Source organism: Marmota flaviventris, chromosome 10 (assembly GCF_047511675.1).
Source record: "Marmota flaviventris isolate mMarFla1 chromosome 10, mMarFla1.hap1, whole genome shotgun sequence".
Lineage (NCBI taxonomy): Eukaryota > Metazoa > Chordata > Mammalia > Rodentia > Sciuridae > Marmota > Marmota flaviventris.
Window position 1 is genome coordinate 124,383,094 of NC_092507.1, and position 23,211 is coordinate 124,406,304.

The following is a 23,211-nucleotide window of genomic DNA, read 5'->3' on the forward strand; positions in this document are numbered from 1 at the left end:
GGTTGTGAACCTTTAGAAACCAGATTTCAGGGATGGCAATTGAGCTCAGTGGTGGAATGTCTGCCTAGCATGCACAAAAGCATTCAATCCCTTGCACTGTCAAGAAACAATATAACCAAAACAGATTCCACTCAAACCTACTGTCAAACTTCTCATTAAAAGCCTCCATGTTTGGTAATACTGAGTCACATTCGTTCATTGCATCGATCCAGGAAAATTCTGATTAGCCAGTTCTCACCTCCCTCTGTGGCATCACCCTACCCAATTCATCTCTTCATACCTGCCCTCTGTCTGCTGTTTAAGTTTGTCTAGGGTTGTCATTGCTGCTCTAAGAATTTCCTCCGGAGGACTTCTAAGATTTGGGATAGTGAACCATTCTCCTCAGGGCTCTCATAGGAGTCCAAAGTAGACCTGTCACAAGCGAGAAATGTCTTTGATGTGCTTATTTTGTCTTTAAAAATGCAAATTTTGATTTACATTACATAGTATACTTGTGTTGGTTTCGGTATAAAAAGTGATTTGTCTCTCACCAAATCTTCAAAGTAAAACTGACACTAAGGAAGATATGCCAGGTATATTCTGTGGCTCCAAATAGTTCTTACCACATCCTCCCATGGAAAAACCAATTTAAGCAGCACAGTAGAAAGGCACGAAGCAAAGAGAGACATGGAGAGACAGACATGGGGAGAGATTCAAGATGGGGAAATTATGTTTTTTTGTAAGACAAGAAGGAAGGAGCCTGAGAGATCAGATCTCCTTCTGGTCCTGAGCCACCCCTGCTCGCCTGGCCCCATCAGCTTCTGTGATGTGTGCAGACATCCCTGACGTCTCTGCACAGGTGTTAGAGTGGCAGCTCGGGGTGGAGAGCAAGACCCAGGACAGGAGCCAGGCCCAGGCGTCAGGAGAGAGGCTCGGGAAAGGAAATGGAGTGTTCAGAAAAGGGCTGGTCAGCATTTCCCCTTTCTTTAAGGTCCATCTCTGTTTCACTTCCTCTTACCACCCTACACGAGAAAAACAAGGGAGAAGCATTAACTTGATGAGGGAATCTCCTCTCCAAGATGGCTATGTCTCTGGCCATAGCTGAGCAAAAGGAGGATGAAAACCAGGGTTTCTTTCTCTGTCCAAATGAGGCTTCAACTATTCCTTCCAAGAAGAGAAAGACCTCAAACCTGTGTCCCTGAGTTTGGTGGGCTTCTTCCTCCTCCCACCCTTTTCAGAAAGACAAACATAGGTCTAACTGACCCCCTCTATTCTAATACTACCAGTGCTGTTCTGAGTGTAGTAAAGTGCTAGACAGAATTTGGACATTTCCCCTTCTCTACTGTACACCAAGAGAAAAGGAAACACGGGATGGGGACAACTGAGGAAGAAGCAGAGGTCTAAACTTGGGGAACATAGTCCACAGTGAGGCTCCCGAGAGGAAGGGACGTTTGAGAGTGGAAAATAGTCCTAGACTCCAAGGTCATGGAACATTGGTCAGGGTCCACTCTGGATCCCTTCCCTAGCTCTTGGAGTTCAAGGTCCTGCAGTTAGGGATCAATCAGCATCTCCCCACTGACTCCTATTAGAGTCGTGGTAGAACCTCCCTTCCTTTTAGGTTTCAAAGAGGCAAATTTAGGTCCGTTGGATAGGCAACGCCCTTTCCAAGATGATGCTAAAAAGGTGAAATTTCTTATTTCCTGATTTGTGATCCCAAATAACCTTGGGGAATAGATGGACTTAGTAGTGTAAAGGTCAGTAGAGAAAAGGTTACAACTGGTTTGGCCAGATTATCTAACTGAGCTATTTCTGTCTAGCTCAATTATCTTCTCTGTCCACAGGCCAGATGAGATATTTGAGAAGGATAGAGAAGACCTTACCTGCCAGCCCCTTCCTTGGTCAGAAATCTTAATAGTCAGCTTGATTTGAGTTGGGACTTGCAGGTTGTGACCTTTAACTCTAGGGATTCCCCCCCCCAATTTTTTTTTTTTTTTTTTTTTTTTTTTTTTTTGGTTGTTGTTAGTTGACGGAATTTCTGATCTCCCTGCTACTCTTGGGAATGACTGGCTAGATGCCTGAGGTATCTTTAGCCAGCCCAGGCCAAAAATAAGGTGGGAAAATCCAGAGGATAGAATGTGTTTAGCAAAAGCCAAACACATCCTGCCTTTGTTCTCAGAGCCATATGGACTCTTGCAGGTGGATCAATATCAGTACTACTGTGTGAGAGCTGGAAGGGTTCCCAGAGGACACGTAGTCCAAATTCACGTATCAGAGTGAGGAAATTGAGGCATGGAACTTTCACATGATTTTTTTCAGGGCACAAAACTATGAAGTAGTGAAACTAGGACAATAAAATAGTGCTTTGCCCAATTGAGATGGCATTTCTTCCCTTGAACTTACCTCTTGTCAGCCTGCGCCTACATGCCTCCCTTTCTTTCTTTCAAAGTTCAAACAACAATAAAAATCAATTAAAGAAAACAACTGTCTTTTTCTTTCTAAATCATGGGCACTCAATCACCTTATCCATTTGACTCTCCAAATTTTTTTTTTTTTTTGTACTGGAGACTGAGAGACTGAGCCCAGGGGTATTCTACCACTGAAGTTAATCCCTTTCCCCTTTTATTTTTTTTATTTTGGGACAGGATCTCACTAAGTTGCCCAGGCAGGACTTGAGCTTGAGATCCTCCTGCTTCAGCATCCCAAATCGCTGTAATTAAGGCATAGCCACCATGCCCAGGTTGACTCTCTAGTTTTTTTTTTTTTTTTTTGGTCTCCACTCCCATCCTAAGTTGCAATTTTTTTTTTTTTTTTTTGAGAGAGAGAGAATTTTAATATTTATTTTTCAGTTTTTGGCGGACACAACATCTTTGTTGGTATGTGGTGCTGAGGATCGAACCCGGGCCGCACGCATGCGGGGTGAGCACGCTACCGCTTGAGCCACACCCCCAGCCCCTAAGTTGCAATTTATATCGAGGTCTCCCATTCAGGCCTCCTGCAAACTACTTCGAGTACCTATACTTATTGCAGACCTGGTTCTCAAGTTGCCTGCCAAAGTGGGAGAGGACCAGGAAGGTAAGGGATGGAGCATGGGTAGGGAAAAATAAGATTCTTGTCATAGAACCTACTCTGCCTGGGCCAGTGTGGTCCAGGTTGTGGGCATGGAAACCATCTCCTCCACACAAACAGGCCCTAGCTGACCACAGTACAGGGCTGACAAGCACTGTGTGAGTCCTCTGCAAGTGTTCCTCCAAGGGAATGGCAGCTCTGTGTACTTGGCTTTGGACTGCCCGCCCAGTAGTACCTATGGTAAGTCGGAGAAAGGTCAATGGAAACACTCTAGCTTATGCCTGGAATCTGGGGAATCTGCTGGGTCTCCTGTCTCTGGCTTTGCCCAACAAGGTCACCTGCCAGGAAGGGCAGGAGGCCAGACAGAGTAGAGTTCAAGAATCTTTCTGACACTTTGTCTTTGAGGCAGTACAACTGATCCCAAGTGGTCATTCCAACCTTTGTCCTGCTTTCCCCAGCTTGGTGAAAAAGGATGTGTGCATGTGTAGAGGTTCAGGTGGGATAGGGTTCAAGCTCTCCTCCACTGTTTATTGTCCAGACTCTTTGTTCCCAGACTAGGTTACACAGGATTTAGTGAATGGCTCTAACCCACCATAGCTACAGATATAGTGGAGCAGGTTAGGACTGCGGGGTGTGTGCAGTGTGTATGTACATATACAGAATATGGTAAAAGGAAAAAAATTCAGGGTCTTTTACTTTTGTTTTCTGCTGAGCTCTCCCTAATCAAAATCATAGGCTGAAATGTAGTCATGAAAAACCCCAGTGACAGATCCCCTGCCCCTGCTCCACTCATACAATACCTCAGAGAACTAGAAAAGAAAACGCACCAATCATCACAAATTGCTCAATAACTCTGGAATGTTCTGTTTCTATTCCTGTTCCCTTTTCTATTTTCTTGGCTGCTTCTATCTTAACACTACCACGTTGAAACTACACTTTGCTTTCTAATATTTTTTAGTTATAGGTGGACACAATATCTTTATTTTATGTGGTGCTAAGGATCAAACCGAGTGCTTCACACATGCTGGGTGAGGGCTCTACCTTTGAGCCACAACCCCAGCTCCTGAAACTAGAGTTTTAAGGGGCTTCCCTCAATGAAGTCAAAGCTCCTCTTCATGGTTTACAAAGGGGTCAGAAACATCAGACCTCCGATTACCAATCTCTACCACTTGGTGCTACAGGGAATGGCCTGCTTAAATGCAGTTGGGGAACTTCCTGAAGGTTCTCCTACAAACACCTTACGACTTTCAAACGCTCAGTAGGGCGGCTATTATAGCAACCCAGATATGTACGCTCCTTTCCTTATTCAGTTCCTATTCTGGACATGCAGTTTACTCGTGACAGCTGCGTGGCAAGTAGCTGGAACCAATCAGCTCTTCTAAGGCTTCTCAGAAGCCAATCAGAGTCTAGGGAAGTGACCTCACCCAGGGGAGAGCTGTGTGGGCGAGAAAGCATCTCTCAGAGCTGACTGTCCCCAAGTCACTCCCTTCCTCTCCACCCTCCTTACTTCCTGTAAAGCAATACCGCCTACACCCCCTCCTCAAAGAAGGGAATGAGAAGGCTAGCTGAATTCTACAAATTGAAAGACCAAAAGAGAAACTGTGGCTTCTGCAAGCGGAGATTAGGATATTTAGGGAGTTCCCTCTGCATACACATTCTATTCAAAGTGGGGTCTCCAGGGACTAGAAGAGGACTGAGCATGTGGAACAACAGTCAGCCCCGCCTCTCCCCCCACGTTTGGCTTTCTTGACTCTCCCTACAAAAATAGCTGTAATCATTCTTTGTAAATAAGGGCATGATCAAGGTCAAGTGTGGGAAAGCGAGGGCCTGTGTCCTTGTGAACACATGTGAACAGAGGTGATCACGTAGCTCTGACCTAAAGACCAGAAACTCAGAAGCTGGCCAGTCTGTTCAGAGTATGGGCTAGTCTCTGCAACTCGCCCCCAGTCCTGTAGATGAGTTTCTTTCTTTTAAGTTATTTTAGTTGTAGATGGACACAATATCTTTATTATTTGTTTATTTATCTTTATGTGGTGCTGGGGATTGACCCAGGGTCTCACACTTATACCACCAGCCCCTGCAGGTGAGTTTCTGAATATTCCCTGGCAGGGCTAGATAGTGAATATGTGTCCCATCTGCAGGTGGGAGGGAAGAAACAAGGGTCAAGAAGGCTACAGCACCCAGTGTACCCACTGGACTCTTGTCAGGTAGAGACAGGTTCAGCCCAGCATCCCCTTCAGCCTTTCACCAGACATCCTTTTGGAGACAGATAAAAAACATTTTATTTGAAAATATAAAATTGGTCTTATTCCTCCTGTTCCCACCCCCCAATTATGTACACACACAAAAACAAAACAAAACCTAAAAATCAGGTAGTGGTATGCATACAGCTATCTCAGCTCTAACCTGGTTATTCTTTCCATTCTTCTTTCCCTTCATTGATACTTGCCCCTTTCCCCAAGAATCAGAGTGATACAAAGTTTCAGAAGAAGAGGGGTAAAAAAGAATGCTATGGGTCATCATTCCTTCTCCAGGGACTGAATAGGTAATGTGGACTCTGACCAAATGATTTCTTTTGTCCACAAAACTAAATAATAGGGACAATTATTCCAAATCAAGAAAAATGAGGGCCAGGGTGTTGTTTCAAGCTTTTCTTCAGTATATAGCCTCATCCATATTGTCATCACTATCACCCCCAAAGTCCTCTCCATTGTCAAAATATGACATGATATAGTCAGTTTCCTGAAATGGAAAAAGAGAAGTGAAAGTCAGACATGCTTCAGCATTCTCCTTCCTCCCTCTGTACCAGGACCCTTTACTCCCAATCACCCCACCCAGGTCTGGAGCATCCCTTCTAGCCGTAGTTGTTCTGCCCTACTGGGGACTGAACCCAGGGGTGTTCTACCATTGAGCTACCTCCCAGGCCTTTTTATTTTCATTTTGAGACCAGGTCTTGCTAAGTGCTAAGTCTGGCCTTGAACTTGTGATCCTCCTGCCTCAGCCTCCTGAGCTGCTGGGATCGCAGGCGTGTGCCGCAGTTCATTTTTGAGCACAGCCTGGGGACACACTAAGTGAAGGGAAACCCCGTCCTTCAGTGGCATTTTCTCCTTTGGCCCTGTAACCCTCTGAGAAGAACATCTGCAGTGTGAAGAGTTGAGAATCCAGAAAGGAAGGGAGGGGGGACTGAAGTGGAAGGTCCCTGTCACCTCTTCATGCTCTTCTTCATCGTACTCCTCTTCTTCTTCCTCTTCCTTTTCTTCTTCTTCTTCTTTCTCCTCATCTTCCTCTGAAGTCACTTCTTCCTCCTTTTTTTCCAAGGTCTCATATGAAGATGAAGAGACTCAGATTCAGTTCACAGATGGGAAAAATCAAGGCAAACATGTGCCAAGAGACAGAGAGTAAATCTAGGGCCCAGGAGCTCTCTACTGACATTTTTCCTCACCTCTAATTTCTGTATTGTTTCTTCTTTATCTTCTGTGGTCTTAGGGGGCCTCTTGGGGAGCAGAATGGTGGTCCCTGGTGGGGGGATTGAGAGGTGAAGGGTCAGAAAGCACATAGTGGCTGCCGTCCACTCTACTCTCCTGCAGTGAACATGTCACTCTGCTGCCCTCATGTGGCCATCATGACACCTAACAAAAACTCTAGGACCAGATAGGAATTAGGAGAAAAGACCTTTTAGCGGACAGAAGAAACTTCTCCCTCCTTTTACAGATACACTTACTCTCCTTCTGTAGTTTCCGCACTCGAATCTTTAGCTCTCGGGGTAGACGCCGCCAATCTGGGAATGATGAAAATGTGAGTGTCAACAGGACCCTGCCTGGAGTCATCAATGAATAATGAATGACTGCTATTAAAAGAGAAGAGGGTTTTTAAGGACAGGAAGGAAGGATGGGATTGGGTTAAAGTTTCTCAGGGCAAAATTGAGGGTTAGATGCCTCCTGAGGAGTGAGGGTATGAGATTTTTTGGGGACAAAAATCTTAGAGTGTTTTGAAGCATATGTAAAGTTCTAGTTTGTAGACGCTACATGGGGAAGGAAATACAGGGACATTTGGGTGAGGGTGGGGTGGTGGTTTGAGGCATATCAAGCATTTAAAAGAAGGGCAGTCAATGAAAGAGCTCACCACCTACCAGGGTTCCAATCAATGGCACTGTCAATTGGTCCTGACATCTGATATTTGTCTGAATAACGTTCCACATCTGAAGAGTCAGAGGTCAAGGGTCAGAGTTTTATTTCTCTCTTTTACTTCTGAACTGGAGATTGAACCCAGGAGTGCTTTACCACTGAGCTACATCCTCAGCCCCTTTTTAGTTTTTATTCTGAAACAGGGTCTCACTAAGTTGGTGAGGGTCTTGCTAAGTTGATGAGTTTGGCCTTGAACTTGAGATTCTCCTGCCTCAGAATCCAAGTCACTGAGATTACAGGCATGTGCCTCCATGTCTGTCTCCTCCATATTTTTTAATGGTGCATTATTGTACATAATGGTGGGATTCATCATTACACATTTGAACGTATACATGCTACAATAATGTAATTTAACCGATACCACTCCCTAATATTTCTCCTTGCCCCACCCTCTTTCCTCAACTCTACTGATCTCCCTTTGATTTTCTTTTCTTTCAATATTTTTTTAGTTATAGATAAACACAATACCTTTATGTATGTATGTATGTATGTGGTGCTAAGGATGGAACCCAGGGCCTCATACATGCTAGGCAAGTGTTCTACCGCTGAGCCCCAGCCCCAGCCCCTCCCTCTGATTTTTATGAGATCCTATCACCACCTTTCTTTTCCTTTTTTCTCTCTAGCTTCCACATAAGGGATCAGGGTTTATCCCTTAAGAGCCCTTAAACAGGATTGTTCCTGAGGGTTCACCCTTTCAACATTAAGAAATGGTCAACCTTCTCATACCAACACACAGCCCAGGGAGTCAGCTTCAGTGAGGACCTCATTACCCTTCTAACCTGCCCTTCTGCCACCTGAAATTATGACGATATTTCTTTTTCCCTTAGCTCAAAGGCATTACCATATTAAGAGATAAAGTAGTGAACTGGAAAGTATACCAAGCAAGAAACCTGTGTTTCAGTCTTTTTCTCCTTGCTAACAGGGTTAATTTACAAAGTTTTTCACCTCTCTGAGCCCCAGTTTTCAGGATTCCAGCAGAAAAGCACCAGCTGTCAATACACTGGAACACTGTACTTGCATACCAGTTGGTAAGTGGTCACTGCCCCAAGCCTTCCAAGTTTCCTCTTTTAGTTCCCCCTTACCTACCTCCCTGTGACCCACGAGCCAGAGGGTTACTATTTTACCTAGGAAGGATGCTCAAAGACCCTGCATCCTTCTGATTGTTTGGGGCTTATTAAATTTTGCTTAAAATTTAATACACACCTCATTTATACGTATGAAATGAGATCTTGATACTTAACCTCCCACTGTCCCAGGACTATTGTAAGACTCAAAACAAATCACACTGAAATGCATTTTAGACACAGAAGTGATTACCATCATCTCCCTAGTTAGTGTACTTCCCCTAGCTCCCGGTGGTGGTGCTGAGCACAGGCACTGCCCATGGGAAGCACTCCAGACATGATGCTAGCACGTCAACTGACCTCTCTTGGGAACAGCTGGCCGGATGAAGTAGGGGAGCTGCCTCATGGCCCCTCGTAGCTCCTGCTTCAGTGCCAGGACATATTCCCCTTCCTCTCCTGAAGGCAGAGGTACTGGGCGGAACTCCAAGGGCTAAGGAGGCAGGAGCCATGGTCAGTTCAGAGAGAAAATTCTGGAGGACATACTTATGAGAGCTTCTCGCCTCAATTTAATCCAATGCTCCCACTGAATAAGCAGAGGCCAAAAAAAAAAAAAAAGGGCGAACACCCCAGCATTTTGAAAGCTGGGAAGCTGTGAGTATGGGAAGTAAGGAGAAACACTTTTTTGGCCTAAAAAACATCCCTGTGAGTTCAAAGTATAGAGACAGGGCGGAGGGTGGGGAGGGCAGGGAGGAGGTCAGTTTTATGGTGGCCCAGGAGGAATCTAGGGTCAGGTAGAGTCAGCCAGGGGCACATGGGAGTCATGGGAACGGAGGGGAACACTCACAGGGAAGAGTGGAGAAGGCTGTAGGGTGGGTGGGGGCAAAGCATCCCCCTTCCCAATGCCCACGGCCTCCATGTTGAAGGTCAACTGGCCCCGGCCACGACCCCGGCCCCCACCCCGGCTGGCCATGGTGGAGGGGGGCCTGGATTGTCACAGATCCAGTGAGAAAAACCTGATAAAAACAAAAACAAAGAGAAAAAGAAGCACCACAGAAGAGTCAGGAAGCGAAGGATTGGGCAAGGCAATCTTCTCTCCCTGACACCTGAAAAGTCAGTGTCACTGAACAAGTTTTGACCATGAAGACACAATGTCAGGCAGGGTATTTCTGGAAATATAAACATGGATGAGACATAGTCTTAACAGAACAGATAACTTTAGTTAGTCTAACTGCTACACAAAGGAGAAAGTGACTAGATGTTTGGATGAAACTTCCATAAATCCCTAAGACAATTTGGGGTATATCATTACCTATATTTCTACATATAATTTTTGAATTCTTTCTCTCCCTAATCTTCAAACCTAACCAAGTCTGAATTTAATCCACTGGAATGCATTTCAGCAAAACGTTCATTAAGTATTTAACATGTAAAAGGTAGTGTGCCAAGCACTGTGGGGACACAAGAATGAATCGAATCACCAGAGGAATCTCGTTGTCAACCACAGGAAGAAAGACATAATCAAAGTGATCTTATTTATTCATATATTTATTTATTTATTGTAGCACTGAATTGAACCCAGACGCACTCTACCACTGAGCTACACCCACAGTACTTTTTATTTTTTATTTTGAGACAGTTTTGGGAAGTTGTCCAGGATGGCCTTGCTTGCTATCCTTCTGCCTCAGCATCCCAAGTAACTGGGATTGCAGGCATGTGCCTCTGCATCCAGCTCAAACTGATCTTTTGAATAGCACTTGTAAGCACACAGAAACTTGCAACTGGAAAGACCCTTAGAAGTCATCTAATCCAAACCCCTCCTAATGTACAACTCCACTCTGTAAATTACTATTCAGTTTCTGGTGGTATTTTCCTAAAGAGAAGATATGCATTCTTCCCCCAGGTAGCTCCTACCAGTGTGAATCAACTCTAATGAATAGAAAGTTTCTCTTTGCACTGAACTGGACTCTGCCTCTTGCTATCAATCCTGAGGAGCCAGTCATAGGTAGCTAGGCTATAAGCACACTCAATAAGCACCAATAAGCACACTCAACACTCCGATCTTGGTTTCTAATACCATTTTCCCATTAAAAAACAAAAACAAAAACAAAAAACAGGGCTCCAAGGAGAAATGGTTGAATTTAGGACTGGGCAGGAAAGAAATAAAATGAACCAGGAATATCTCAAGGTGCCAGAAAGTAAGGAAGTGCTCCACAATCACACACACACATTGATGGGGCTGTCAAAGGGGCATGATATCCAACTAAAGGAGCTCCTAATGGCCAAAACTGGAATAATTTGAGAAATGACATAAATTCATATTGGATTATAACCTCAAAGTATAAAATAAGTATCCATGAATCTATAAGAGCATAAATGACTGAATATATTAATACATGGGGGAGAAAAGACAAATCTTTCGTGCAAAATTCCAAAAATAAATTATGTAGATACTCCACTCTAAAAGGGAGAGGAGCATAACTCCTCATTCCTTAATTGTGGACTATATATAGAAATTTTTGTTCAAAACCATTTGGAAAGCTAGAGAGGGTAGGGAATGACTTTACAATAGAGAGATGAACAAGTATTACTTCAGCTAGGTGACCAAAGTCAACATCATCAACTGTAATCATGTCGACACATGTGTCCCTAATATGATATGATAAAATGGTACTCTTATCTCTGTGATTACCCCTCAAAACCCCACCACCTCCCTAGGTGCAGTGATGCACCTGTAATCCCAATGACTCAGGAGGCTAAGGCAGGAGGATTGCAAGTTTGAAGCCAGCCTCAGCAACTTAGTGAGACCCTGCATCAAAGTAGAAAATTTAAAAAGGTTGGGGATGTAGCTCAGTGGTAAAGCACCTCTGAGTTTAATCCCCAGTACTGGAAGAAAATAATAACGACAACAGAACAACTCATGACTTTAGTCTGATATGAGAAAAACATCAACTTCCAACAGAGGGTCATCTTATAATACACCAGACTATTACTCCTTAAAACTGTCAAGGTCATCAAAAACAGGAAAGTCTGAGAAACTGTCACAGCCCAGAGGAGCCTAAGGAGACATTTCAACCAATATCCTGATACATGAAAAGAGTGTGTGTGTGTGTGTGTGTGTGTGTACACACACACTGACCTGCATAATAACATATCAATATTGTTTCATTAATTGTAACAAATGCACTATACTAATGTACAATGCTGGTAATAAGGAAAGTATGAAAGTATGTGCCAGGAACATATGGGGAACTCTAGATACTATATGCTTAGTTTTTCTGTAAATCTAAAACTGTTCTAAAAGTAAAATCTATTTCATTAAAGTGAGTACCAACTTGAAATTCACCAAAGATTAGTTGATGAAAAAAAGACAATATGTAGAAAATAATTTGTTTTGTCAAAAATACATACAGACAAATAAATTAAAAAGTTGTTCTTGGGGCTGGGGCTCACCTGGCATGCATGAGGCCCTGGGTTTGATCCTCAGCACCACATAAAAATTAAGTAAAGATATTGTGTCCATCTACAACTAAAAAAATACATATTTTTTAAAAAGTTGTTCTTGAAAGATATACACTAAAAATTAACATTGATTTATTTGAGGTGATGGGGATTTTTGTTTTAGGTATATGGATTTAAATGTTTTCCTTATACTGAATAAATACTGCTTTTGTAATGATAAATTTAAACACACTTACCAACTAGTTGGTAAGATTAATAATCTGTAGCTGGAAGGAAAAGATGGGAAAATGTGTCTGGGTAATCCAGAAAGTTTTAAGCCTAATGTGAGGGAAAAATTATATTGTAGCACTCTTAAGAGAAAATCATCCCTTTTTACAAAAATATTTGTGTAGTTGTAGATGGACACAATACCTTTATATTATTTGTTTATTTTTATGTGGTTCCTGGGAATGAACCCGGTGTCTTATGCATGCTAGGCAAGCGCTCTACCACTGAGCCACAAACCCAGCCCCAAAATCATCCCTTTTATTTACTGATTATAGAGGTAAAATGCATTTATTTCAGAAAATTTGGAAACATAAAGATATAAAGAAAAATGCCCATTATTTCATGGCCCTAATATTAAGTGGTAAGTATTATTAATATTTTGATATGTACTATTTCAGTTTCTTTCTCTGTGTGTATATACATACATGTGTATCTTATACAGAAATAGTGAGGAAAAAATTACATAAAAAATATGAGGAAAAAATTATATCTCTTCAGAGAGAACATACTAGGGGAGGGAGGGTGTCCTGGAGACTAGAGAGAGAATAAGAATTTCTCATTGTATCTACAGTCCCTTTCAAGGGAAAAAGCACTGGTTTAGGGACCCTTCTGCTTGACAGACAGTTCTAGCAGAGGAGGTGGGAAGTGCACTGATTGCAAAGCAGTGAGGAGTCAAGACAAGGCCATGAGCTTGGAGGTCGACAAATCTGACTCCATTTCCATTTAAATGAGTGACCTCCAAGGATGCTGGGAGCAAAGGCTCAGAGAGAAGACAAAATTTATTTACTCTAGACTATAAACTGGCAGTTGGAAACTATAAACCATTCATCTCCCCGTTCAGCTCAGGAATCTGTAATGGGTCTCTACGTACTTAATACGGGGATAGAGCCTAAATTCTTGAGGATATTTAAGGTCTCCCATAATCTGGTTCCAATCCGCTCCCCTTTAACATGGACCTTCTCTAGTGCTTACCTTGTACTCAGCCTTCCCGCAAATGATAACATCTCATATATGCTATTCTCATTCCCAGTAACGCACAACTGTGTATTGTGGTACAAGTTACTAAAAAGAAAGTTGCAACAACACATACAGAAAAACATCAACATATACATCAGAGATGACGAAGGCAGTAACTGTAGTGAGTAAGAACATGGATTTGAATCCCAGTTTTGTCATTTCCTAGGTATAAATGTTAGCAATTTATTTATTATCTCCAAACCTGTTTCTTCATCTATAAAATGGCGCTAATAAATACTACAACCTTAATTCATTCAATAAATATTTACTGAATGCCTAATATGTACCAGGCATTGTTCTAAGTGGTAGTGATATAAAAGTGGGCAAAAAGGACCAAAAACAAAAAACAAAACTGCTGCTCCCACAAGGTTTAAGTGGAGTTTATTCTGGTGGAGTCATAAGCCTATATATGATTATTTCTGGTTTGTTTGTTGTGGTACTGAGAATTGAATCCAGTAGCACCACTACTGAGCTACTTCCCCAGCCGTTTGTTTTTATTTTGAAACAGGGTCTCATTAAGTTGTTAAGGCTGTCCTCAGAGTTATGATGCTCCTGCCTCAGACTCCCAAATTGCTGGGATTATAGGCATGGACCACCATTCCTAACCTATAAATGATATTTCAACCCATTAAACTGTGAGATCCCTAAAGGAACTGATCCAGGGACTGAGCCCCTAGGCACTCTAATATTTGCAGTTGATATATTTGTCATAAATAAGGTAAAAAGTCAACACTGTTATTATATTATATTTCTTGGGAAACCTAATGAAAAAAAAATCAACCCAACAGAAAAAAATGGGCAAAGAAGATGAACAGGCAATTGACCAAAAAAAAAAAAAAAAGAAGAAAAGTCAATAAAGACTTTCTGCATCTATCAAACTGACAAAGGTAACAAAGATGTAAGTGATACTTAGCCTGTTATAAGTTTTTTTTTTTTTTTTGAAAGGACACTCTCATACCTCATTGGAAAGACTATAAGCAATCTTTCAAGGGAGCAATTGGATCACTTCAATTAATAGCCTTTTAAACTTTTATATTCTTAATACATAATCCTACTTTTAAGAACTATCCTAAAGAAATCATCAGTTAGCCGGGTGTGGTGGTGCATGCCTATAATCCCAGCGGCTCAGGAGGCTGAGGCAGGATTGTGAGTTCAAAGCCAGCCTCAGCAATTTACCAAGGTCCTAAAGTAACTCAGCAAGACCCCATCTCTATATGAAACATTAAAGGACTGGGGAGCCAGCACTGTGGTGCACACCTGTAATCCCAGTGGTTTGGAGGCTGAGACAGGAAAATCACGAGTTCAAAGCCAGCCTAAGCAACTCAGTGAGACCCTGTCTCTAAATAAACTACAAAATAGGGCTGGGGATGTGGCTCAGTGGTCGAGTGCCCCTGGTTCAATCCCTGTACCAAAAAAAAAAAAAAAAAGGACTGGGGATGTGGCTTACTGGTTAAGCACCACTAGGTAAAATCTCTGGTACAAAAAAAAAAAACCAAAACGAAAAAACAGATATACAAATATGTTCATCAAAGAGCTACTTATGGTAACAAAATTTTTGAAATAACCTCAATGGTGCAGTAATAAATGAACAATTAAAAAACTCAAATAGCATTTTAGACTATTGTGTAGCCATAAAAATCACAACTTGAAATAATATTTAAAAGCAGGGGGCTGGGGTTGTGGCTCAGTGGTAGAGCGCTTGCCTAGCATGTGTGAGGCACTGGGTTTGATCCTCAGCACCACATTAAAAAAAAAAAATCCATTAACAACTAAACAATATTTTAAAAAATAAAAATAAATAAAAGCAGAAAAATGTTCACGATACAGAGTGGGAGGAAACAATAGAAAGTTCTACTTATTGTATAGTCCTATTTATGTATAAGATACATATGTATGTATATACACACAATTTTGTATGTGTATATACACACAGAGAAAGAAACTGAAATAGTACATATCAAAATATTAATAATATTTATCATTTAATATTAGGGCCATGAAATAATGGGCATTTTTCTTTATATCTTTATGTTTCCAAATTTTCTGAAATAAACGCATATAACTTCTATAATCAGTAAATAAAAGGAGTGATATTCTTTTAAGAGTGCTACAACTAGGGGCTGGGGATGTGGCTCAAGCGGTAGCGGGCTCGCCTGGCATGCGTACGGCCCGGGTTCAATCCGACAAAAAACTAAAAAATAAATATTAAAAAATTCTCTCTCTCTCTCTCTTTAAAAAAAAAAAGAGTGCTACAATTAGGATAGGTCTCCTGAGCTACATATTATTTAGAATATTTGTTGGATATTGACTGAAGAACAAATATAAAAAATGGGATGACTAGGGCTTGGGTTGTGGCTCAGCAGCAGAGCGCTTGCCTAGCATGTGTGAGGCCCTGGGCTCTATCTTCAGCGTCACATATAAATAAATAAAGGTATTGTGTCTAACTACAACTAAAAAATACAATAAAAAAAAAATGGAATAACCTGCAAAGAAAAATAGGGAGTTCTTTTATTAAAGAGAGGGTCTGGGGCTGGGGTGAGTTCAAAGCCAGCCTCAGCAATTTAGCAAGGTCCTAAAGTAACTCAGCAAGACCCTGGTCTCTATATAAAACATTAAAAACACTGGGGAGCCAGCACAGTGGCAGACCACTCAGTGGTATAGCCCTTGCCTAGCATGTGTGAGGTACTGGATTCAATTCTCAGAACCGCATATAAATAAATAAATAAATGTCCATCAACAATTTGAAAAAATATTTTTAAAAAGGGAGGGTCTGGGTGTTTAGCTTGGTGGCAGGGTGCATGCTTAACATTCAGGAGGACCTGCCTTTAATCCTGTCCACCCCCAAAGATGTTTACATAGAAGCTGAATAACAATTTATTAAAAAGGGTTTATCAAAAGAACAATGCATGGCTAGAGTAAATAATTCACTATGATTCTCATTGTCTAACATTTTTCTGGCATATAGTAGCTGCTCAATAAATATCTGTAGAATGAATACATGATTTCTATAGTCTTTGCAAATTTGAGACCTTGTGATGCATAAAGACTCCTCTCAAGTTCTTCTTGCCTTCTTTCTTCTCTGGATTCTGAAAGCAATTATGAAACGCTAATACTATGAACCACTAATTTAAAAGCCCGTAATTATGTACTGTAGTGTCTCTTATTGTTCCCTAATTATATAAGGAATTTAAATTCTGCCTCCCCGAGAGTGCTAGTTTCCAGAAATCAATTCCATTCAATTAACGCTCACTGGGCACTATGTATTAAGTACTAGAACCTGCACTACAAAGCCTTACAATCTAAGAGGAACAGAAACACTATCAGAGGGGCAGGGATGGCAGTTCAGTAGTAGAGTGCTTGCCTAGCATGTGTGCGGCAACAGGTTCAATTCTCAGCGCCGCATATAAATAAATAAAACGAAGATCCATTAACAACTGAAATCAAATCAAATCAAATGATTTTAAACAGAAACACTATAAGAGAGTGCACCCTAATAGAGGCAGGCGTAAAATACTACCATCGACTGGGACAAATGAGTTCTGCAAGAAAAGCAGTCCAGGAAAGCCACAGGTAGGAGGTGATAGCTACGTCTTGATGGGTTTAAAAAAAAAAAAAAAAAAAGTCAGGCTCTCAGGGGAGAATATCAGGAGGTTCACGGAGGTGAGGCCGGAGCAAAGAGAGACACGAAAGAGCCTTTCACTTTGGCCTCAGCCCCCTCCCCGTGAAGGAGGTACAACTTACGGTTCTCTCCGTACGACCGACACAGCCACCGGCGCCCACGAGAGCAGCTAAGGGGCCAGAGGGCGACCCAACGGGCTGCCGGAAGCGGCGTCGGTCCCCAGCCGGCCCGGGGAACCAGTTCTGGGAGCGTGGGACCCAAGCGGCCAATCGCCGGGCCGGACCTCGCCAGCCGCCCCTCCCGCACGCGGAGCACACGGCGCGGCCAACTTGAAATTGGCTCGTCTTCCTCAAACCGGCGGCGCTCTGAGCCCGCCTCCCGGAGCTCGCGATTGGTGGGTCCTCCCGGAGCTCGCGATTGGTGGGTCCTCCCGGGGCTCGCGATTGGTGGGTCCTCGCAGCCAATCTCGTAGAAGCCGGGGAGGGAGGGCCGCCCCCGTGAAACCCAGACGGAGGAGGGAGGGGGCGAAGCCGGCCGCCGGAACTAGGGCCCGGGAGCTGGCCGCCCGGAGGGGTGCGGCTGCAGAATTAGCGGGGCTCACTTACTGCCGTCTTCTCCGCAGTTAGAGGTGCGCCTGGCCAGCAGGCGTTCTCAGAGAGAACCCCCTCTCATATATCATTGAGGGACTCTGTTGAGGGAGGCATCAAGAGAGGCCGAAAAAGGAAAGCTTCTAAAGAGAAATGAACCCCTTGAAAGCTACTCTTTAGGAATCAAGTCTCTTTGTGACTCTGACTTCACAGTTTGGCCTCTCCTCCATTATTCCAACCTTCCCTTCAATCCTACACCACCTTCTCCAGCGCCACCAGTGGACGCTTCTTTTTCTAAAAACGTTATTTCTGTGGGTTGCTGCCAAGTCTAGGAAAAGGTGGAAAGAAGGTTTGGGGAACCAGGGTAAAGGCCTGTGTTTTCTTCATTTTCAAACCCCTTAGTAAAGGGCGGGGGGTGAAGGAGGAGTCGTTCTTTCACAGAGGACAGAAACCGAGGGAAGGTAGTGGAGACAGAATCTAGGAGTCAGTCTACAAGAATATCCCAGATATCAGAGAAAACAGACTGGGAGGCTGTAGGTAGGTGAAGTGGAAAGTGCCGTCTTTGGAATAGAACAAAAACATAGCTGGGAAGCTCCGGAGAACTTGCTTAACCTTCTTATATCATGTTTTACAGGAAGATTGTAGCTCCCATCTTACAGAGTTGTGAAGAATTGGAAATATGATATATGAGGCACTTGGTACATATTTGCCATCAGTAACTAGTAAAAATTAATAGTTATGCTGTAAATATTTTTCTCTCTCCTTTACCCAGGAACTTTATTTTTAGTGTCTTCTGTCTGGGGGCCTCCAGCCTCCGAATTATCTAGGACCCTGGTGAACCTTACAAATATTCAGATTTTTTTCATCCCCCATTTCATTTGGTGTCTTCCAGCTGGACACAAACTCATTCCTAAAATATGCAGATGGAAGCTGTGGTAACCATGGAGACAGGGCAGGTGGCAAGGAGAGGCAGACAGTGAGAGAGACCAACAGTGACAAACAGGAAGAGAGAAGACAGTGATTCGGACAGGGACCTTCCAACAAGATGGAAAAATGAGTCTAAGCAAGATCGAGAGCAAAGAGATACAATGAAAGAGGGTGTGTGTTACATGCTTTGCTCATCTCCCTGCCCCTTTCCTATCCTCGCCCCCGCTTCCCGCGCAGGGGAAAGAGGTGTCTGGGAATGACCCTTGCCCGGTCTAAAACTGCCCGGGATATCCATCATCTTCACACTTATCTAGGAGCTCTAAATAAGGGAGCTGAAGGTGTGTATTCTCTATGGTGTGTATTCTGTTTCGGGAGGACTGGACTGGGGCTGTACTGCTGTGTCTAACTCCAGGCTGGACCATGTTTCCCTGGCATGAAGACAACCAGATTCTCTGCAGTGTGGACGCCGATGTGGATCTTAATCGCCTCCCTCCACCCCTCTGCAAGAGTGTGCCATATGCCGTGTGTGGCCGTCAGGTCTGGCGCACAGGAGCGCATAAACACACTGAGTGGAGATCTGCTAAAGCTCCGCGAAGAACCGGAGCGCTTGCTGTATAGGTCGCAGAGGAGTCTCCTAAGGAATGCTTAGGTTTGTTGGGGCTGAGGGGAGGTCCGCTGAGAAAGGGAAGTCAGGACTGCAGTCTCTAGGTTTTTCAGGGTTTATGTGTGCATGGGTGGGGAGCGGTTTGGTGCCGACGCCCCCACCCGCAGAGACTGGACTATAAATAGCACAGCAGAGCTCCGCCCCCCCCCCCCCCCCCGCCAGCTTCTCTCCTCCAGAGCCGGCGCTGTGCCCGGGGCGCACCGGGAGGAGGGACCAGGATCCGGCGCTGGGGCGCAGATACTGACACCAGGGGAATCCGGGCACCCCCCCACCACCACCACCACGCCATATGAGCCCCCTGGAACTCGGCTCCCGCATTCCAGCTGCTCCATGGCCGCGTCTCCAATCCTGGCCTGGCAGAAATTCTGCGGACATTCAGGTATCTATTTGGGCTCACAATCTGGAAGGGAAAAGAGCATGGAGTGATGGGGAATATATCAGGGGCAATAGAAACCCGCAATTATTCCTCCATCCCTTTTAGGTCTTAAACGCAAGATGTTTTCCTACCCCTACTCAATTTTAGGGGTTGTGGCAACCTAAAAGAGATTAGGAATGGAAATGTGGTGTGTGACTGTACCGGTGCATATGTGTGGGTGGGCGGCGTTCAGCATCCTAGAAAGGGGGATTCCAAGTGTGGTTAAGAAAAGGGGGATGCTGGAAAGGTCTGATAAGCCGAGGGGTGAGGTTGGGGGTGCGAATATCCCTGCGCGTGCACGTACATATTTGCACGCTCGCTCATCCTTTGGTGCGGGTGCCTCCTTCCCACCTCCTCAGGCATGCGCTGGGGGGAAGGGGCGGCTCAAAGGCAGGAGTTAGAGGAAGGGCTGTATGCTTTGGATTTCTCCCGCCTCACACCCGGTGCCTCAGTTTCCCTGCTGAATCTGTCAATAAAATCTCTCTCTTTCTCGCAGGGATAGGCTTCACCACTGAGACCTCAGGCCTCTGCCAGCCACAAGCCCCAGATCCCTAGCCATCCTCGGCAGGTCCCAGTCCCGGTTCTATCGGTGCTTTCGCCCCAGCCGCAGCTATGCTGCACACCGAAGGACACGCTCTTCTTCGGGCCGTGGGTCAGGGTAAGCTACGCTTGGCCCGTTTGCTTCTGGAGGGAGGAGCATACGTGAATGAGGGTGATGCCCAGGGGGAGACTGCGCTAATGGCGGCCTGTCGGGCCCGCTACGACGACCCCCAGAATAAGGCGCGCATGGTACGCTACCTCCTGGAGCAAGGCGCAGACCCCAACATCGCAGACCGCCTAGGGCGCACGGCGCTCATGCACGCTTGCGCCGGGGGTGGGGGTGCCGCAGTGGCCTCGTTGCTCCTTGCCCACGGCGCAGATCCCTCAGTCCGAGATCACGCAGGCGCCTCGGCGCTTGTCCATGCCCTGGACCGCGGAGACCGCGAGACCCTTGCCACACTCCTGGACGCCTGCAAGGCCAAGGGCACGGAGGTCATCATTATAACCACGGATACCTCGCCCTCGGGCACCAAGAAGACCCGGCAGTATCTCAATTCCCCACCGTCCCCCGGGGTGGAGGACCCTGCTCCCGCTCCTCCTAGCCCGGGGGTCTGCACGTCGCCTTCGGAAATCCAATTGCAAACTGCAGGAGGACGAGGGTTATTATCCCCTCGCGCCCAGGAAGAAGAGGAGAAGCGGGACGTATTTGAATTCCCTCTTCCTAAGCCCCCTGATGACCCCTCCCCTTCTGAGCCGCTCCCCAAACCGCCTCGACATCCCCCTAAACCACTCAAAAGGCTTAACTCCGAGCCCTGGGGCCTAGTGGCTCCGCCTCAACCTGTCCCTCCTGCCGAAGGAAGACCCGGGATCGAGCGCCTGACCGCGGAATTCAATGGTCTGACTCTGACGGGTCGACCTCGTCTTTCCCGACGTCACAGCACGGAAGGCCCAGAGGATCCTCCCCCTTGGGCGGAAAAAGTGACTGGCGGAGGTCCTCTCTCTCGCCGAAACACGGCGCCCGAGGCTCAAGAGTCTGGTCCCCCTTCAGGGCTACGCCAAAAACTGAGCCGCATGGAGCCGGTGGAGCTCGACACCCCCGGACATCTTTGCCCTGATTCGCCTGAGTCCAGTCGACTGTCCCTCGAACGCCGCCGATACAGCGCCTCCCCGCTGACCCTCCCTCCAGCGGGCTCGGTTCCCTCCCCGCGTCAGTCCCAGGAAAGTCTGCCCGGGGCTGTATCTCCGTTGAGCGGGCGGAGGCGGAGTCCCGGGCTGCTGGAAAGGAGGGGCTCAGGGACGCTGCTCCTGGACCACATCTCCCAAACGCGGCCGGGTTTCCTGCCCCCACTCAACGTCAGTCCCCACCCCCCCATCCCCGACATTCGCCCCCAACCCGGAGGTCGGGCGCCTTCACTGCCTGCCCCTCCCCACCCCGGGGTGCCCGGCTCTCCCAGGACCAAGCGCAAGTTGGTGAGACGCCACTCCATGCAGACTGAGCAGATCCGCTTGCTAGGGGGCTTCCAAAGCCTAGGCGGGCCAGGGGAATCAGGGCGTTGAGATAAGTGGGAGGAGCCAAGGAGGGCGGGGATCAGACATTGATGGGACAGATTGGAGAACCAGCTCTTACGCATACCTTGGACACAGGGATCTCTTGCATGTGCTTATGGCACGATGCACGTACACATGGGTAAACGTGTCCACAAGCACAGCAAACTTATTAGCAAGGAAGGATAAGTACTCCATTAACTGGATTACAGACATAGAATTCATGCCCTGGTCATTTCACAAGCATGTGGGATTACTTGAATACCCACAGGCACAGCACACCAATAAACACGGAGGACCACTTGTGCTAGGGTTCAAACTCACTTGCATTTGTTCAGAAGCAGTAAGGACCTCTACTTATGGGTATTCTCCTATATCTTTGCCCTCCTGCAGAAGCAATCCCTTGCTTTCCATGTATGCCCTGCAACACAGCCTATCCTGATTTTGCACACTCTACTTTCTCATGAATTTTCCACTCCATTTTGCAGGTCTTGCTTCTCTCTCCAGGCCTGGCTCCTTGTTCACACCCTGCTTCCAACCCCAAACACTTTTCAGGCTATCTCTTCACTTCTTGGGGTTCCTGCAGCAACTCCCAGTCTCAGTGCTGCTCTTTCCTGCTCTCAACTTCCTACTTTTTATTCCCACTCTGTTCTCTCAAACACTACAACAGGTTGTCTCATTTTCCCAAGGGGTGGGTCATGGGCTCTAAGCTGCTCTACTGTCTGTCTGAGCTTATGAACACTCCCACAAATAGAAGTGGGGAGTAGTTCTAAATCACTCCTCACTCCACTTGACATATGAAATAAATGTGTTCAGAAGTCTCTGTTTTGTCACTTCTGCCTGGGGCGTGGGGAATAAGGAAGTGTGGAGGGAGGGTGATACTCATGTATAGCTACAATGATCCAGGAGATTACTCAGAGGTTATAGTTACTGTCTTTTCAGGAGACCAATTGATCAACAGTAGAAGAAAAGGCAGGGGTCCTGAAGGTTTTAAGCATTTGACAGGCTGTCATTTCCTCCAGTCTCCCCTGTGTCCACCCTTAAATTCTTTAAGATTCCTACACAGAGTGCCTCCCTCCACCATCAACAGTATGGTTCAGTAGACGAACTGTCTCCTTTTCTAGCTTCCTATTTCTTGTCGACTCAGTTTTTACTCGGGGACTAATTTTCATTTCACTAAGTCTTTTGCATTCATTTTCTTCTACTTTTTACCTCTATGGGCTATCTTTATTTCTGAGTCACTGTAGGAGAGATTTTTGGGCCGGGGAGGTGGTTAGCAAAAACTTCACCTAAGTAAAAATGGTACATAGTCAACTGACAAGTGATGTGTAATGTGTGTGATGTGTGTCCATGTGTGAGGTAAAAAGTGGAATCCAGACAGACTCTTTGAACAAGGGTGCCTTTCCTAACCTGTTTCCTGAATTTCTCAGTTTTCTGGTTTTTCTGCATATATTCAGGGACATACCCGCTCTACTATCTTACTCTCTTCCTTAGGATTGGTGGAATCAGAAATTTACCCAACAATGTGACATGGTGAAAAGATGAAAATATTGGGCAGTAGAATACCTATGTCTGAGCCTCCCCGCCTCCCTGCCCCTTGTCATTTCCTAGCTATTTAATTTTGGGCAATTTAACCCCCCTATGTGTCAGTTTCTTTATTCATAAAATAATAATAAAAACTGGTGGTGATTGTGATTATTAAGTACAACAATGCACTAAGGCACATGACATACTGTATGCTCATTAAATGTCAGTAGTTTTTCTTTTTAGTTCCATCACCAATTACCATGTGATCTTTGGCAAGTCACATCATTTCTCCGAGCCAGTTTCCTCATCTACATCGATAAAATAAGGTGATGGGACAAATGAGCTCTCTCA

General features: G+C 45.1%; 2 protein-coding genes across 3 annotated transcripts; one reads left to right on the plus strand and one right to left on the minus strand.

Annotated features, from left to right (window-relative positions):
• Positions 1 to 5,045: 5,045 nt before the first annotated feature.
• On the minus strand, positions 5,046 to 16,863 carry Polr3gl (RNA polymerase III subunit GL). 2 transcript variants are annotated; one of them, XM_027956178.2, is made up of 8 exons: positions 16,778 to 16,863; positions 9,138 to 9,306; positions 8,654 to 8,783; positions 7,175 to 7,243; positions 6,767 to 6,823; positions 6,488 to 6,561; positions 6,252 to 6,365; positions 5,046 to 5,787 (listed from the first exon to the last, which is right to left on the minus strand). In XM_027956178.2, the coding sequence occupies exons 2-8, from the start codon at positions 9,261 to 9,263 to the stop codon at positions 5,701 to 5,703; spliced, it is 657 nt and encodes a 218-aa protein (XP_027811979.1). In that variant the 5' UTR covers positions 9,264 to 9,306; positions 16,778 to 16,863; the 3' UTR covers positions 5,046 to 5,700. The 2 variants fall into 2 exon arrangements, with proteins under 2 accessions (XP_027811979.1, XP_071474589.1); XM_071618488.1 differs by having other exon boundaries at positions 6,767 to 6,892.
• A 2,260-nt stretch (positions 16,864 to 19,123) lies between these two features.
• Positions 19,124 to 22,154, plus strand: Ankrd34a (ankyrin repeat domain 34A). Its single transcript, XM_027956191.2, has 2 exons — positions 19,124 to 19,212; positions 19,745 to 22,154. The coding sequence occupies exon 2, from the start codon at positions 19,861 to 19,863 to the stop codon at positions 21,343 to 21,345; it is 1,485 nt and encodes a 494-aa protein (XP_027811992.1). The 5' UTR covers positions 19,124 to 19,212; positions 19,745 to 19,860; the 3' UTR covers positions 21,346 to 22,154.
• The last annotated feature ends 1,057 nt before the right edge of the window (positions 22,155 to 23,211 follow it).

Bases quoted from the DNA above. Each gene is read 5' to 3' on its own strand.
- Polr3gl (XM_071618488.1), bottom strand. From the start codon at position 9,263: ATGGCCAGCCGGGGTGGGGGCCGGGGTCGTGGCCGGGGCCAGTTGACC. The intron at 6,366-6,487 runs GTGAGGAAAAAT...TCTTCATATGAG, and splicing joins AAACAATACAGAAATTAGAG to ACCTTGGAAAAAAAGGAGGA. The intron at 5,788-6,251 runs GTGACAGGGACC...TTTCCATTTCAG, and splicing joins ATGAAGAAGAGCATGAAGAG to GAAACTGACTATATCATGTC.
- Ankrd34a (XM_027956191.2), top strand. From the start codon at position 19,861: ATGCTGCACACCGAAGGACACGCTCTTCTTCGGGCCGTGGGTCAGGGT.